At 38.6% G+C, this 18,840-nt stretch overlaps 1 protein-coding gene across 2 annotated transcripts in view; it reads left to right on the top strand.

The window, feature by feature from the left end:
• LOC146004721 (uncharacterized) overlaps positions 1 to 18,840 on the top strand; it is a 68,019-nt gene that overhangs the window by 31,981 nt on the left and 17,198 nt on the right. For both annotated transcript variants that reach the window (XM_083143675.1, XM_083143676.1), the window contains 2 exons: positions 2,336 to 2,393; positions 15,037 to 15,156. In XM_083143675.1, the coding sequence (XP_082999801.1) occupies positions 2,336 to 2,393; positions 15,037 to 15,156 (178 nt within the window). The remainder of the gene's footprint in view (positions 1 to 2,335; positions 2,394 to 15,036; positions 15,157 to 18,840) is intronic.

The following is an 18,840-nucleotide window of genomic DNA, read 5'->3' as shown; positions in this document are numbered from 1 at the left end:
CCAAAGGGCCATAGAACTGATGGGCTGATTGGCTCTTTCTTTCTTTTTTAAGAAATTTTGTTGGAAGAGGGAAACGTGCATTTTCCAGAGAGTGTGTTTTGAGAATCTGACGAGAGGAGGTGTGCAACGGTGTTATACGAAGTGTGGAAAGGAGAAGAACGTTCATTGTTCTCGTACTCCTGTGTGTCTTTTGGTGAAGTGGAAGGAACAAAAGTACAGTGGATGAGAGGATATATCTTACACTCAGTTGTGCTACAATACGAGAAGATGAACTCATATCACCAGAACAATTTAGTGCTCTGTAGGCAAGGATAGCTGATCCAGACACGTAAGTCAAGCCCCACTGCAGTAGTGGCAGTGGCACTTCCTACTATCGCCCCGCGTCTCCTAGACCCTCACGGACAGAGGAAATGTGGAATCTAAGCGTGTGGACCTCCAATTTATGAAGTTGAAATTTTAACGTGCACGAACTGAACTAAACTCACAATACAAATCTTTCATTTTTTTTCTTTGGCCAATGGGGTTTTATTTTATGTAAGCAAATGGGTGGGAGAGTTGTACCTATTGATTTTGTTTATTTCATTCTAGAATAGATTATAGTATAAATTGACAGCTATTTATTTTCATTCTTTTTACCAAGAACAGTAATAGTAAATGGCAGCTACCCTTTCCCAGTGCATGGTTGGAGTGGCAGCGGAGAAGAATGTGGAAGTTGGGTAGTTTTTTTAAGAAACACGTCAACAAATTACTACGATGTGATAGACATCAGTATTTTATTTCCTAACTGCTGCCACAGTAAGAAAGTATAACTTTCTAAGATCAGTTTTCACCATGTAAGATATCTTCATAATTTTTTTTAATATGGACTAAAACCACCAATGTTCCAAGGGCTTCAATTTTTCACATGTTTCCTTAAAAATATCCAATTTTCTTACGTTATTTCTCAATTAACCCCTCATCTGTAAGAAATTAGTAAAATATGTATGTATCTATCGAAATGTAATCTTTACACTAATGTGTGATACACCTGTAGGTAGGTAGGTAGGTGGGTGGGTGGGTGTGTGTGATGTTTTTTTTCGGTTAATTCTCCTCCGTTACCACTCCAACCACGCACTGGGAAAAGGTTGCTGCCATTCAGTATTACTATTCTTGGTCAACAATGAAAATAAATAGCTGTCAGTTATACTATAATCTATTCTATAGAATTAAATAAACAAAATCAATAAGTACAACTCTACCACCCATTTGTTTTACACAAGATGAAACCCTGTAGGCCAAAGAGAAAGAAAAATGTTCGGATTGTTCAGTTTGTGCACGTAAAATTCACTTTGCTCAATTGGAGGTACACACGCTTAGCTGCCACATTTCCTCTGTCCGTGAGGGTCTAGGAGACGAGGGGCGATAGTAGGAAGTGCTATTGCCACTACTTCAGTGTGACTTAACTTACATGTCTGGATCAGCTATCCTTGCCTGCAGAGCACTAAACTGTTTTGGTGGCAGGAGCTCATCTTCTCGTCGTGTAGCACAACGCAGTGGAAGATAAATCCTTCCATCCACTGTACTGTCCACCTCACCAAAAGCCACAAAGGAGCATGAGAACAACGAACGTTCTTCTCCTTCCCACACTTAGCACAGTTTCACTCCTCCTCTCGTCAGATTCTCAAACACACTGTCCTGGAAAATGTACGTTTCCCTCTTCCAGCAAAATTTTAATAAAAAGATAGAGAAAGCCAATTGGTCCGTCAGTTCTATCGCCCGTTGGCTCCTCTGTCCTCCCTTGGACCAATGGTCAACAGTCTTTCATGGTTCCTCTCCTTTTACCGGGTTTTAACACAGAAATAAAAGTCACTTCTTGGAGACCCCTCCTTTTCACGTAACACACACCACTGCCAACTCGTGTCCTTATGTACTCCTAGCTTAGATCCTGTATACATTCTTTGTTGTAGCTTTTGTACTCTATTGTTACATGTATAACCACCCTTCACTCCTATGCAATGGATAGAGGATTCTATTATTAATTATTTGTCCAAATTACGAAAATGTAAAATTTAGTTACTTATATAGTGTTATGGCTATACTGGGACATGATGTGTCGCTGGAATACAGGGGTTGGGGTAGCCCTATGGCCTCTCTGTCTTCTGGGGTGACAAATTAGAAAAGAAACGGTCGAACTGAGGACAACGAAGAAAAGCAATGATGGGTTTGCCAACGAGTAAAGAAAATAAGAAAATACTAGAAGCATAATACTACTAATAATAACAAAATAAAGGTGCACAGTACAGTGCATTTAGTTAACTTATATTGTTCATTATTATTAATTTGTGATTTATTTCAGGAAATGGGAGTACAGACTGAGGAACATCTTGAAGACACAAGCGAGCCCTCTAGAGAAGGTATGAAAGGCAAGAAGTAACTTTGTAAATATAATGAATATTAAGGATGGGACCGATTAATTGGTACTCTATCGGTATCAGCCGATATAGGCATATCGGTAAAATTACCGATTATTTTACCAATCTGATATATCGATAAATATCTTATAATTTAGTGCAAAATTCTGCCATTTTGTTGTAATTTTTATGGATAATCTCCATGCCCTACTTTCAGAAAAAGTAAATGTCTAAATATTCAACTTCTTTTGCATTGCAATCAGCTCGAAACACACATTTATTATGGAGATCAATGAAAATTTCAGGGTCTTGAAGGACCATTTCTAATTTTATATCGGATCGGTAGAATATCAGTTATCGGTATCGGCAAATTTTATATCAGTACTGTATCAGTATCGGCCAAAATTTCATATCGGCCCATCCCTAATGAATACATACTGGGTTCATGGACATTTGCAGGATTTTTTTCTGGGCATTGCCAGGGTGGGGGGGGGGGCTAGTCAGCAACTCCCGACCTTCGGAAATTGCCATTGTTCAATTTCAAATAAGAAAAGAGATTTTTTTTTTTTTAATTTGAGCTCAATAACTAAAGGTAATCTTTATTGCTAAAATTTCCTGCTAACTTACAAAGATTAGCCTTGGAGGAGGTGTTTCTAACAGTTAATAGAGAAATAGATTAACTATGCATTTCAACATACAGGGTAATTCAAAATGATCATCTGAATTCAAGTGGCCACATATTTTGAATTTGTGAAGTGTCAAGGTGGTGAGTGACATGTCAGTGTAAAGAAAAAGTAATAAAATTTCAGGTCATACCTTGTACGTTTTACCTTAGTAACACAAGCAATGTGAAGACGATGGTCCAGTTCTTGTCACTCATGGTTTAGCATGTCAGTTGTAACAGACTCCAGGGGGGGAGGAGGTGTAAGGGGGTGACCTTCCACATAGTATGCCCAGTTGTCACCCTTACTTCCAGGTAGTACACCTTGGACTGTACTTTGCAGACTAACGAGGCTCTGCCATCTGGACCTATGGCCAGTATAATCTTCGTAGGACTGTGTGTGTGTGTGTTGTCCTGTGTTTTGTCCTTACGTGTGATGAGTGCCCCTTTACAGCCTTAGCTTTTAACCCAAGTAAGAATATTTTTATTCCAACAGCACGGTTATGATATATTACTTATATTTTTGTTATGGTAAGGGGCTGGACCACGTATTATGTGACTGGTGCAAAATAGCCTAAGTGCAGATGCACCCAAAATTACACATTCATTCATTCATCCAGAATCCATGGCAGTAACACCCCGATTTTTGAGTTTGTCCATAGTTAGGGGCATTTTGAGTTTGTCCATAGTTGTGGGCGATGGTGGTCTGTATACAGCATCTTTAATGTAACCCCATAAGGAAAAGTTACATGGAGTAATACAGGATGGCCTGGGCAGTTAACAGATTCCACAGAAGGCCGCTTTTTACCTCACCATTTGCCTTTATACTATTTGCTGAAAGAACTACATCAGTTGTGGCATCCAGTGCAGTGATGTGACCATTTTCACATTGTAAATACAAAATATTGTGTATGCTCATTTGAAATTGGATTAATCATTCTGAATTACCCTATATATTAACAGTGTGAAATGTAAAAAATAATAAAGAAATTGGTGTGCAATATGTATGGCAAGGAGATAAGGGGGAGATTGTCTGTTTAAAATGTTCAATTGGTCAAGGGGAGAAAGTCCAGAAATTATATTATATACACAGCAAGCAAGCTGTATGAGGAAATTTTCATAAATATATAGTGTAATGTGTTAATACTAATTAATTTATATTGTATCAATTGTTGTTAATATCATGAAAAATAAATAGGTGTGCTCTGCCTACTACACAAGCCACTTGAAACTTGCTTCCACAGATGACGTGAAAGCAGCAACATCATCATCCAAGGGATCTCTCACTGGGTGGTGTGATGAGCACATAGAGTTACAACTAGGGATAAACGATATCGGAAATTTGATATTGCAATATACTGTGAAGAAAATATCGTCACAGATGATACAATATTTTTTCCATATCGTGATATTGGCGATATATCATCTCCATGATATATATCGCAGACACAATATATATCACCAAAATATTGTGACGATATATTGCAGACATGATATACGAGGGCCATCCGGAAAGTAGTACCCATTTTTGAATTTAAAAAAGAACTAACAATTTTTTTTTTTAGAAACTTTGTAATTGTTAAAAAGAACTTTAAACTACTTCTATACATAGTCGCCATGTACATTTAAGCATTTGTCATAACGTTTGATGAGTTTTTGTAACCCAGCTCATATTCCTCTGCTGCCAGTCCATTGAGAACAGTAGTCACCCCTTGTTCCAGTTCCTCATCACCAGTGATCAGAACGCTACATTTTAAAAGTAGCTTCGCTACAGCTACAGCTACAGCTACTCTTCCAAAATGTAGCTTCTCAACAGCTACAACTACATTTACCAAAAAGTAGCTCGCAACGCTACTCCTGTTTGCTACTCGCTACTTTTTGCGCTACTTCTGAATTAAAAAAATGAAAACAACCATATGGGTATTAAAAAAATCCCCTACTATAGATCCACCAACTCATCTGAAGCCCTAGCACGGGAGCAGTGGCGCTAGTGTTGCTAGTTAAAGCTACGGGGAAGCCTGTAGTTCACATATTTTCCGAGGTTTCAGAAAGCTTGGTGTGGCCTCCCCGATGGCGCAGTGGTAGCGTCATCGCCTTGTAATCAAGGGGTCCCGGGTACGATTCCCGGTGGAGGCACATAGTGGTTCGGATCACACTTTAAACTGTAGGTCCAGTCCCGATTAGCCTTACTGTGCATAAAGTGGACTTAAAACAACAAATCAATCCAATCCAATCGGAAAGCTTGGTGGATCTATACTGGTAAATAGATTCTGTTATTTATTATCATGATTCCAGTCATTCGATAATTTTGATTCAGTGTTACTTCAGTTACTTATTTTTACTATAGTTTTTGAGAATACCATACCTATGCAAGTGGCATATCAATTCAAATTTGATATATGAATATTGCAATTAGGGTGTTACCCAAATTAATGATTACAACTTTACACAAATAAAATTTGGTAGGATTACGTATTTATGTTCACATCAACATATTTTTCTTTAGAATAAATATTTCATTTTTTATAGACTGATATGAAGTCAGCATTTTGAATGAAAAGTACCTGGAGCCCTTTGACTACAAAAGGGCCCCAGGTTCGATACCCAGCGGAGGCACATAGTGGTTAGGATCCAGTCTCGATCAGCTTATCTATGCATAAAATGGACTCAAAACAAAAACTAGGAAAAACGCCAAGTTGGGAGGATGAGATTCTCCATTCCCCACACTACTCATCATTCATCATTCTTCCTCGTTCTCACAATTAGCCGAAAGTGGCAGAAAGCGACTATAGATAAGAGAATAATTAAATAAACCATTCATCCTTCATTGTCATAATTGAGAGAAGTGGAAGAATAGATGAGGAGGTAAACAGAAGAGGATAAATGGATGGTGGACTATATCAAAGCGTTTGAAGATTAATATGGAAGAGGGATGTACCTATGAAATGCAAGAAGGTAATATATAACACATACTATGTGCCAATAATTACATATGGAGCAGAGACTTGGACAATGCCATAGAGAGACAAAGAAAAGATGCAGGCAGTGAAGATTAAATTTTTAAGGAGTTTTTTGAGGAAGACTAGAAGGAATAGAATAAGGAATGAGGAGATCCGACAGACAGTGGGTGTGGTGAAGCTTCATGACAGGATAGATCAGGCACAGATAAGGTGGTTCGGACACATGAAGAGGATGGATGCAGAAAGACTACCAGTAAGAGCTTACCATGCACAAGGAGTGGGAATAAGGCCAAGGGGGAGACCAAGATGTCAGTGGAAAGAGCACATAGTGGAGAGTATTAGGAGAAGAGGACAAGATTGGAACACTGTGGAAAGAGAGGAGTGGTGGGAGACCAGAAAAATGGAGAGGCTTGACTTCTATGCCGACCCAGCCAGAGGCAGGAAACGGCGAAGGATGATGATGTCATGATTAGCAAAAGTTACAGAAAAGTGACGCAAAAGTGGGAGAAATATATAAATTTGAAAACTATGTATATTAACTAAAGAAAGACCTCCCCGATGGAGCAGTGGTAGCGTCATCGCCTTGTATTCAAGGGGTCTTGGGTTCGATACCCGGTGGAGGCACATACTGGTTCGGATCCCACTTTAAACTGTAGGTCCAGTCCGATTAACCTTACCGTGCATAAAGTGGACTTAAAACACCAAATCAATCAATCAATCAATTAACTAAAGAAAATTGTTGTTTCTGCAGGAAACATACATACTTTTTGCAATATGATAAAATTATTGAGGAAACTGTCGTGTAAACCTGTGTGTTCTAAACGTATTGTAATTTTAAAATTTGTGAACAAATACTATCGCGAAAATAATTGTAATTCCAGAAACTCTTATCATTCTTGTAACAATAATTTATTGCTGGCGAGATCCTATATACTGACGATGATCAATGCTGTTAACGTACTAAGCCATTTATTGCTGGCACTATTCCCTTGTCAGTGCAGTAGAAAATCCATCACTCGTTTCTGCACTGCAAGTTGCGTCGTACACAACAATTAATGACATTTTGGTGTCTCTTACACCATGGATATCCACAGGATTTGTTCCGGGGGTGACGCAAACGAGGCACTTTTTTACAGTGGTGCAGCAAACGAGGCATGTTTCTCCCCCAAAATAGCGATGCAGCTAAAAAAACGTAGCTGTTAGCAGGAATATTTTCATATATGTCAGTTATCTGGATATCTGAATTATTCAGATACTAAATAAATAAATTACGCAGATATCTATAATCTACAGTCTAGATAATCTGTATCTCCATGTAATAGACTGTCTTTATGAACCTCCTGCAAAATTAAGGGTTATTGTCGATTTTTTCTGACGGTGTTGCCACATTCAAAATTCATCTCAAAATGCTGAGAAAAAATGTAGCTGTAGCGAAATTTTCACTACAACTACAGGAATTTTGTAGCTTCACTACCGCTACAACTACAATTTTCAAAATATAGCGTCGCTACAGCTACAGCTACAGCTACAGCTACAAATTTTGTAGCTAGCTACAGTAGCGACGCTACAAGTAGCTCGCAACTTCTGACCACTGCTCATCACTATGAAATGTAAGAAGCGAGGGACCCACTGTGCACAAATTTTCCCATACTTCAGATGATCTTTGACAATTTCATGAAGAATTGTTCGTAAAACATCAGTGAACTGTTCACTGATTTCATCCAGTGTGACGTGCAGATCGTTCTTGATGAATTCGTCTACTGCACTCAGCAGTTCGTCCGTAATGACATACAGGCACCCGGAACGTTTGTCATCATGAACGTTCTCCCTCCCCGAGTTTAAGTTTCGACACAAGCTCGGAACATACGACCCATCAATAACATTGTCTCCATAAACCTCCTTTAATTGACGGTAGATACCACATGGTCACACATTCCTGGCATTGAGAAATTTGTTCACAGCCCTAACTTCACAAGTAGCGGTGTTTTCAATTCTTTTGAACATTGTAAACACTCGCAGAAACAATAACTACAATGACAGCGCTACGAAACTTTGCACACACTGAGCAGACAGTAAACTGAAGTCATTTGACCTTGAGCGGCAGCTATTCGCGTCACTAGCGCTCTACACGGTGCGAACGGGTAGTACTTTCCGGATGGCCCTCGTATATTGCCAAAATATCATGACAATATATCATCTAGTTGATATTTTTTTCAATATCGCGATATATCATCTGGATATATCATTTCCAACACTAGTTACAACAAACGCCATTCAGTGGCCTTGCTCTCTTGCCCCCTCTAAAACTGAGCATGTCGAGTACTTGAATCAAGCTCTCTTTGACAAAGGTTCTGCTTTGTATTTTTGGCCTGCGCACTGGTTTCATAGTGATGATTAACCTTAATGTTAAACAGCCAATATATGAGGGAGAGTCAATTGAAAACCTTAAGAAGTCAGACAAAAATTACAGGACAGACTATAAAAAAGGAAAGTTAAAAATTGTACTTACATATGTGAGTATAGTGCTCTTATTGTAGAACGACGTTTCAGAGATTGACTATCTCTTTCCTCAGGTTCGTATAAAAAACTAAGTACTTGGCATAGTACTGCGTCAAAAATGTAATATGAGGATTGTGGTTAAGGGTTGGTTAGGATACATTTAAAATATTAAGTTTTTGCTATTAGAAGTACGTAAAAACCATGTCATTCCCTAAAAAAACCTGTACAGTAGACCTATTCACAGGTAAAAAAGTTAAAAATCTAAAAAACCAGCATGAATTGCAATGCAACCTGCAGGTTTGGCCATTCCTACCCAACCAATATCGGTTTCCACGTCACTCCGGAAGTTATGCAAGCTGCAAGAGAGGAACGTGAATTTACGTTGGATTTGTGACGTAATAAGGGGAAACGAGAAAATTAAGGGGAGGGGATACATTCGTAGAGAATTGACCTTCATGTGGATTGAGAAGCACAGTTGGGTAGGAATTAGTGATGGGTCGTTCGTGAACGAGTCGTTCAAAAGTAACGACTCTCTCTTGTGACCGGTGAACGACTCGTTCACCAGAATTGAACGACACGTTCAAAGAGTCGTATGTGTGCCACGACTCCTCCTCCCGCCAAGCAACTATTATTCCATTATTCCCTCTCCTTTCCACGAATTTTGCGAGGAAGGCGCATGCGCAAGTGTATACTCGCCTGGCGGCCGGAATTTTTTAAAGAAAGCAAGTCGATTCTGCGGGCAGCAAATGGGGACTGGAGAGGAGAGGGAGGGGGGTCCTCTCTCTTCCTTTTCCCTACCCCTAGTTGAGTAAAGCTGGCTGAAACGTGCGGTGTACGATGAGAGGGGAAGGAGCATGCTCGCGAGTCGACTCTTTCCTTCGTTCAAAGAGTCGTGGCACACTTTAGCGACTCTTTGAACGAAGGAAAGAGTCGACTCGCGAGTGTTGTTTGCAGAGAGAGAGAGCGTGCAACCTCAGCCCATGATGGGCAGCGAAGAACAGCCAACAAATTTGTCCTGTAGGTTCAAGTTCGGTCAAACCATTAGCGCTAAAATTACAAGAAATTAAATGTTAGTAAAAAATATTAGGGGAGTCTTGTAAAGATTTTGGGAAGGTGTTAGGCACAGACCTCTTGATTACAATATTCCGATTAGCCTATTTTGAGTTGTTATTGTTTAAGTCCACTTTATGTGCAGATAGGATAGTCGGGACTGGACCTACAGTTTAAAGTGGGATCCGAACCTCCACTTTGTATTGAACACGGTACCCCTTGATTACCGGCGACGTTATAACTACGCCATCGGGGAGACCCGATTAGCCTATTGGAGCATAAAAGTGGACTTATAACAATTTTTGCCAAGCAAACCATTTTAATACATGACAGCGTTAACCACTATGCTATTAAAGTGAATCAGAAAAGGGAGGCAGTAATTTATAATTTGCAACACAAAATACTTAGTGTGGAAAGCGATTGTTACTTTTAATTATTTTCTAAAGCGCCGGCCTCCATGGTGGAGTGGTTAGTACACCTCATTACTCATCCTGATCTTCGCGATTACCCAAAAAAAGTGACAGAAAGGCGAAGTAAAATAAACCAAATCAATCAACCAATCATTATTTTCTAAAGCAAGATCAAAGACAATAAACACCTTTTGTTTTCTGTTACTCCAAATCCAAAAATGACGTAATACAAGCAGCAAGCACAAGTTCAAATGATAAACCTTTAGTGAAAATAACAAACATGTATTAAAACAAAAATTATAACTTACAATTTTTTATATTCAGTTAAGAATTACCTAATAGAACAAACCACATGATAATGAATTAATTATAAGTGGACTCGTGAAATGAAGGTCTTTTTATATTTGAATACTACATTATGTTCTGTTTTTCTGATTTTTTAATAAAGAACCTGAGAAACAAACACACGCTCACACACGCAGTTATACATAATTTCTTATAATCCGATCTATAATAGATATTCAATTTGTTATAACATTAATTTAATATATTTTGTGTAATACAAGGAACAAATTTGAAATTATGCGGGGAACGGTGGGGATTTCCCCTCTAACGATCATATCATGCAATTTCCCTCTCTTTCTCTCTGTATGCATATGTACATACATATACTTATATATTATACACGTGAGATTAGAAGATTAAAATTTAAATCACATTGAAATGATAACGTTATTAGAGACGAATCACAAATTTACACCAATAGAAAAACAGCATTATATACAAAATAAAAGTAAAACACAAATGAAAAGCAAAGATAAATATGAAAATTCAGTGCGCAAAATCATTGCAAAACAAAAATGCAATCAATAAAATTGATATTGACAAAACTAACTCAAGTATTCTATAATGTATGCCGGCGTGGTTAGCACATCAAGGGTCTCGAGAAATATAGTTTAAGGGATGTAAGGGATGATCCTTCCACGTAGTACACCCAATTGTCAACCTCACTTCCACATAGTACACCCTGGACTGCATTTTGCAGACTAACGAGGCTCTGGCGTCTATACCTACGGCCAGTATAATTTTCGTAGGAATGTGTGTGTGTGTGTGTGTGTTGTCCTGTGTTTTGTCCTTATGTGTGCAGAGTGCCTTTACAGCCTCAGCTTTTAACCGGTCAGATTATTTTAATATTTTAGTTACTACAGGACATTACAGTTATGTTATTTTAGTTCTGGTAAGGGGCTGGATCCCGTATAAAGTGAAGGGTGCAAAATAGCCTAAGTGACGCACACAAAATTTTAAATTCATATTCAATCATAGCCTTTAGTATAAAACAGAGATGTGATGGGGAGGGCCGGCCCCCGTGGCGGAGTGGTTAGCACATCGCGGCACGAGGGCAGGGAATCCTGAGGCCGATATTCGGTGGAAACACATAGCGGCTCGGGATACCACTTTTGCCCAGGCTTTGCTCTTCTGCCACTTTGGCTAATCGCGAACATGAAAATCAGTGATGATATAATGAAATTGATGAAGTGACACTCAATTCCGAGATTCCTCTTAGCGCACTGTTCTAACCACTCCTCCACAGAGGCGACTGAAATTGTTGGAAGTGAATCAGTTTCACAAGTAGCAGGGCATTACAAAATCGCAATGAAAACAGGGCCAACCCTTCCAAAGTTGGTGAGATGATGAGAGACACACTGTGTAAAATGTACTGTCCGAGAATCTCGTCTCATTGGAGTAACGATACCGATTTATGCTTTGAAATCGATAAGCGAACAAGACCTGACAGGTGTTTTTAACTTGAAATCAAATCACGAACAAGATATGTATTCTCATTCACGAGTTGAAACGATGTGCCAAGTCATCTTGTCTCACCACGATACTCGATCGAGTTGCTCTTCCGCTTCGTGCACATGTAAACCTTTTAATTTACACGTTCAATTTTATTTATCCAAGAAAACAAATCTGTTAACATGAGAATGAACAGAAGAAATAAGCTACTAGTTATTTTCCCATTAAGGAACAAACAAATTTTAAAATGCTATAATTTCTTATAAATTAGCATGCAGTAATTATATTTTATAATTTATTAATTCAGTTTTAATATTTTAACTGCCTAACAAGCTTTGTTGTATTTTATGCATCTTTTATACCTAATTACTTAGTATTGACAGCGAGGATGAATGAATTTTACGTACAGATAAGCTAATCGGGACTGGATCTACAGTTTAAAGTGGGATCCACCAGGTATCGTTACAAGGCAATGACGGAGGATGGATGGTGATTAGAGTAATTGACAAGAGGTTAAATACAGATTACCACTCATCTCTGGGCTGGGGTTGAACCCGGAACTTTCGGTGTCAATAGGCTTACTTTGAGGAGGGCGACACCACTTATCTGTCACTCCAAGATTATTTCAAGCTGGCCAACATAGAAACCAAGAAACAAAGAACATGCACCATGGAGTATGTTTTATTTATGTTATTCAGCCATCCTTTCATTCCTTGTTAAATCCTGGTAAGGAAATCGCTTCCTGTCTCGGATTCGATCCTCTGTGGAGGCACCTTGCCCAGTGATTTAGACCCCCAGTTTAAAATGTAGCTTCAATCCCGAGCATAAAGTGAACTTTAAACACTGTCTGACAAAATCGTTTTCATATGACGTGAAATATTTAATTAACATTAACATGTAAATATTTTACTAATGAAAACAGCATTAAAGAATAAATATAGAAGTTTAATCATAAATCTCATCGTACATGATACTGCAAAAAAGCTTTTATTGAATGACTGCAGAATTAGGAACAACTACGTAAGATGGACATGGGTCATGTTCACGAGTGATATAAACAGCTGTTGGCCATCTGCGGTGAGCCTACGTGTTAAGGTGTTTTGCTAGTAGAAAGCAACATTAAAAAAAAATACATACGTATAATTTGGCCCGCTTTATAGAAATTCGATCATACATTATGATATTGGCAGAAACTTATATTGAATGACTGTAGAACAACAAAAACATGGATATGGGATGGACATGGATAATGTTCAAGAGCGATATATATTTCTTAAACACAGCTGTTAGCCATCCGCGGAGAGCGAGCGGGTGGATCCTACTTTAAACTGTAGATCCAGTATGCTGGCGAGACTGCCGCCGCCGCGCCTTGTGTAAGAGAGCTCGCGACTCACGAGCGAACGATGAGTGAGGAGAAGAGTCGCTAAGGCGAGCGAGTCGTTAAGGTGCTTAATGACTCTTCGTGCCGACTCGCGAGTCGTGAACGATGAGGGAGGAGAAGAGTTGCTAAGGTGCTTAATGACTCTTCGTGCCGACTCGCGAGTCGTGAACGAATGATGGGGAAAGAGTCGTGGGACTGTGCTGTGACTCTTCGTGCTGTTTCAAGAGTCGTGAACGAGCGATGCTCGTGGAAATGCAAGCATGTGTCGCAGCGCAGATCTGGAGTGCATTTTGTTGCGATATTAAAACTTGTGATCGAATGCAAAAAAGGAAGAATATGTAAATGCACGTTATTACTAATAAAAGGTTGATATAATTGTATAGCATTTCTGTGTATGCTATCGTACTGCATAATTTGCATTATCCGCAGCATGAAATGTAAACTGAAACAAGATACAAATATATAAAATCTCACTCATGAGGCAGAGTAATGAAAACAAGTATGTGTATAAAAAAAAGTATAAATTTTGTTTGTGTGTGTGTGTGATTACTGTTTACACATATATGTATATCCACACACATACAGAATCGTATTTGTATTTTTCTTATTTTATGCCGCTTTTCTTCAAATTTTAAGTAATCGCGACGATGATGATGATGCATGATGATATAGATGAAGGGACACTCGTAAAGAATATCCTTGCCCAGACCGGGACTAGATCCCGGGAACTTCTGTGGCAAGATCAAATGTCGATTACTTCAGAATCTTGGCCATCTAGTCGGCTACACGCACACACACATACACAAAAATGCAATACAATTTATTAATCTTGAAGGACGTACGTTGTGTTCGTTTACTTAAATACAATCATCTGCTTCAACACCTCCTACCCCCTTCCCCCTCTCCAGGCATGTGTTTCGAGAAAAAGAAGCTTGGCGACTCTTTTGAACGACTCATTTGAACGACTCTTCTCAGTGAGCGAGCGCTCATGAGTCGACTCGCACAAATGAACGGCTTGAACCCATCACTAGTAGGAATGGCTAAATCTGCAGGTTGCATTGCGATTCATGCAGGTTTTTTAGATTTTTAACTTTTTTACCTGTGAATAGGTCCACTGTACAGGTTTTTTTAGGGAACGACTTGGTTTTTACGTACTTCTAATAGCAAAAACTTAATATTTTAAATGTATCCTAACCAACCCTTAACCACAATCCTCATATTACATTTTTGACGCAGTACTATGCCAAGTACTTAGTTTTTTATACGAACCTGAGGAAAGAGATAGTCAATCTCTGAAACGTCGTTCTACAATAAGAGCACTATACTCACATACGTAAGTACAATTTTTAACTTTCCTTTTTTATATTCTGGATTTGTGAGTAACATGCGACTAACCTACAAAATGCAGGACAGACTACATGAGGTATCTACTGTTATTTACAAACAACCTCAAGGCTGCAACACTGATCAAGTGAGCTTCACATCATCATTTTTGTCATTTTTTAAAGATGGTGCCTGCATACACATGCACCAGTAAAGAGCAGTAGTTTCTTGCCCTCTGGAAGCCTAAAACTTATAGATGTTCTACAGCAAATGAAAATTCAATGATTGTCTTTCCAACTGCTTTTCCAACTGCTGTCCTTAAATATTTAAGACAGACAAGTAAGCAGTTGCTCTACACCTGGAAATAGGTGTTGATATACAATGAGTCTACTCTGAAATATGGTGAACTAACGCAACCCTACATCCACAAAAAAACTTATAATAATTAAAAAAGGAAGATTTTCACTTGACTCACTTTGTAATGTAGTATTGTTGAAAATTTTCTTTAAGAGTGTATTGAGAATGGTGACTGGCTTTATAGTTATTGATCATTTTTATTTTACAGAAAATGAACTGATTGTTAAAACGTTTGGTGAAATTGTGCAGAATATGGCATACATGAAAAGTTTCATCAAACCAGCCATGTGCAAACCTTATGGAAAACAGTCTGAAGCACTTCATAAAGGTATGTGTTTTATATTATGCTACAATTTCATGCTAACATGTGACTTGATGTATGAAACCTGAAAGAATACCAAATTTGTCTGCACTAATTAGAGGCAATTGTTAAAAGTGAGAAAGAGAAATATGAAAATAGAACGGGAAAGTTTGCTTTTAATAGTCACATCTTGCAAAGGCATCGAAAATAGGATTTAGTTATTCCCATACCATATTCAATTATAATTCTGCTTAATTATGGTCTGTGTTTGTCAATTCACTTACTAGGTTTTTTTTTCTTTTTAAATGTAATCAGGGTTGCTGTGTGTCTGGGAATCAGGGAAATGTCAGGGAATTTGGCTTGTCAGGGAAAAATCAGGGAAATGTTGCAGATCGTCTGGAATTTACATGCATTTTGGAGTCTGCAAGAGAAAAAGTTGCAAAATGAACAAGCAGTTCACTTCCACTTCTGGATTCGGTTCTTGTGACTCCACTCCCAAAAAAAGATTCAGTTTAGAAACTTGTTTCTTTCGTTCTTATGATTCTCAGTCTTGTGCAAAATTATGGTTCCTTCGAATTTCAGTAATAAATTTTCATTTTTGTAATGGTAGATATTAGAAAGAATACCAAAGGAAAACTGCAGTCCAGATATCTGATTGATAACTAAAGTATGTCGACAATATGATCATAAGTATCGGAAAATTTGGTGAAGATAAGGTTATAGTCTATTATTTTATAGAGCTTAGTCTTGTTAGCATTTCCTATAGAATTCCTATATGCAACAAAAATTATTCCAGATGCTGTGTACTTTTAAATATAAGCAAAAAAGCAGCATTTTTTACGACACTATAAATGTTGCAGAAAATGAAAAATTGTGTATGGTTCATGAACTTTTTCTGTTGTTTTTATATTATGGTGAACACAGACTCAATATGAAGTCTGAAGAAGACCTTGCTAGAAGGTTGAAATGTAACGTTTAGTTTATATTTTTTGAAATAAAATAAATTCTGCATTGATCAGCATATTGAGTTTGTGTTTATCATGGAAACAAGGCTTAATGGTGTTATAACTGTTATGGTGAAATAATGTACCTCTGTTACCTTCGCATGAAGGCTAGATGCACGTGATTGTAGCGCCCAATACATTTTTTGATGCTGATTGTAATTTTACATTTTACTGTTCTTGTGCATGTAGAATGAAATTTGCTAAAAAAAAATTGTGAAAGTGAATATTGATAATAATTAACAGATTATATATTTAATTGAAAAACAAAAGGTTCAAAAGCAAAAATCATAATGATAACATGTCTGGAAAAATTTCATTTTTGGAAAATGTTACGGAATTTCATAATCAAAAAATCGTAGCAATCCTGATCACTCTATTTGTCATATCATCAGTTTATTCCTTCATCATTGTCATGATTAATCTAATAGATAATAATGCAGTGTAAAATAATGGAAATGGAAAGAATGAGAACTACTCTTATGGAGTTGACATTTAAATTTGTTACGGGTATCAAAACAAATGTCATTTTTAAAAAAAATATAAATCTCTGAATTAGCTGGAACAAAATTTAGTCTAGAACCCCTTTCAAGTTTTGCTCTACTTCATCCAGGCAGTGTATTAACCTGAGGTGTTCTGACAGTTTTGACGACTTGCTGCTTCTTGATATTGTTCATATTTCGGAGATTTATTATTATTATTATTATTATTATTATTCCAGTGTACCCATTTTAATTCAAACGAGTGATGGGCACCATCGACTAATTAGTCGAACAAGTAATATTAGTCGAAGTAGCTATTTGACTAATATTAGTCAAATTAGTTGGCAACGACTAATATTAGTCGAAGTAGTTGTTTCATTAATATTAGTCAAACTTTAAATTCACTTCTTTTCCAACTAATTTAAGTTGAACTAAGTATTTTTGTTATTATTTTGAAATTTCTCATCTCTAAGTTATGCTGAGACAGGCTAAATGTTACTGAGTCTACAGTTCTAAGTTCTAAGACATAAACTACTATATAATATAATATATATATATATATATATATATATATATATATATATATATATATATATATATATAAAAATAAAATAAGGTAAAAGGAAACACTCACCGGACAGTAGGAAAATTCAAAATTTTCGCTAATTTATAGCATCATCGGTGTGAGAAGAAACAGAAGACGGAACCGGAAGTTGGGGTCCTGCAGAGTTGCCAGGTCCCCATTGAAGAAGAAGCGGTGCGTAGAACGAAAAAAACACTGTTTCGTCACCAGGCTCGTCGTAAACTGTGAGTGTGTAGGATGAGTTGGGAGGGTGGGTGAGGGTTGGGCATTACTGGGTGGCCTTGTTCAGGCCAGGTGGAGTGGTTGCACTCATGGCCGATATATAGGCCCTCTCCCATCTTTTGCGAACAGAGGTGTTGGCTGGTTGGGGTAGGAGGTGGATGATCGCTACCCGGAAGCAGTCGTTGAAACTGATGTTGTGGTGGTTGGTGTGGACGGCGACAGTGAAGTCCAGGTTGTGGGTGGAGGAGCGGTGGTTATTGATGCGAAGGTTGAGGGCCGTTGATGTTTCCCCCAGGTAAAAATCACCACAGATGTTGCAGGTGAGGATGTAGATAAGGTTTGAGGCATGGCAGGTCCCTTTGGGATGGAGGGTAAATTTGCCAGTGGCCGTGTGCACCTGGAGGGTGTGAGAAGTGATGAGGATGGGACAGGTCTTGCACCTGGGTCGGTTGCATTTATGGGCAGGGGGGTGTTGGATGTGTGGCGAAGGAGTGTTGTGGACCAGGATGTTTTGGAGGTTAGGGGGGCGTTTGAAAACCACCCTGGGTTTGTCGGGAAATATGTTTTTGGTTTCGGGATCACTGTGGAGGATTGGGAGAAGAGAGTGCAGTGTGTGCCTGATTTTGTTGAGGTGGGGATGATATTGGGTGATGAGTGCAGGTGGGTTGGTGGCAGCAGGTTTCTTGGTGGTAGTGGTATGTGAGGCAGCTCGTGATATTTGCTTGGTGACCTTATCTACATCCTCACCTGCAACATCTGTGGTGATTTTTACCTGGGGGAAACATCAACGACCCTCAACCTTCGCATCAATAACCACCGCTCCTCCACCCACAACCTGGACTTCACTGTCGCCGTCCACACCAACCACCACAACATCAGTTTCAACGACTGCTTCCGGGTAGCGATCATCCACCTCCTACCCCAACCAGCCAACACCTCTGTTCGCAAAAGATGGGAGAGGGCCTATATATCGGCCATGAGTGCAACCACTCCACCTGGCCTGAACAAGGCCACCCAGTAATGCCCAACCCTCACCCACCCTCCCGCCCTCCCTCCCAACTCATCCTACACACTCACAGTTTACGACGAGCCTGGTGACGAAACAGTGTTTTTTTCGTTCTACGCACCGCTTCTTCTTCAATGGGGACCTGGCAACTCTGCAGGACCCCAACTTCCGGTTCCGTCTTCTGTTTCTTCTCACACCGATGATGCTATAAATTAGCGAAAATTTTGAATTTTCCTACTGTCCGGTGAGTGTTTCCTTTTACCTTATTTTATTTTTACTTAGCCCTTTTGGCCCTCCTTGCTTTTATCCATTATATATATATATATATATATATATATATATATATATATGTAAGCCACAGAGAATTGAACCTGGGAACTAGTTGAATAGTCTAAATCGACGCATGTCATTTCTTGG

The sequence above is a fragment of the Lepisma saccharinum genome, chromosome 22 (assembly GCF_977018435.1).
Source record: "Lepisma saccharinum chromosome 22, izLepSacc3.1, whole genome shotgun sequence".
Classification (NCBI taxonomy): domain Eukaryota; kingdom Metazoa; phylum Arthropoda; class Insecta; order Zygentoma; family Lepismatidae; genus Lepisma; species Lepisma saccharinum.
The sequence above is the reverse complement of the archived record's forward strand: the minus strand, read 5'-3'. Positions and strand labels throughout refer to the sequence as shown.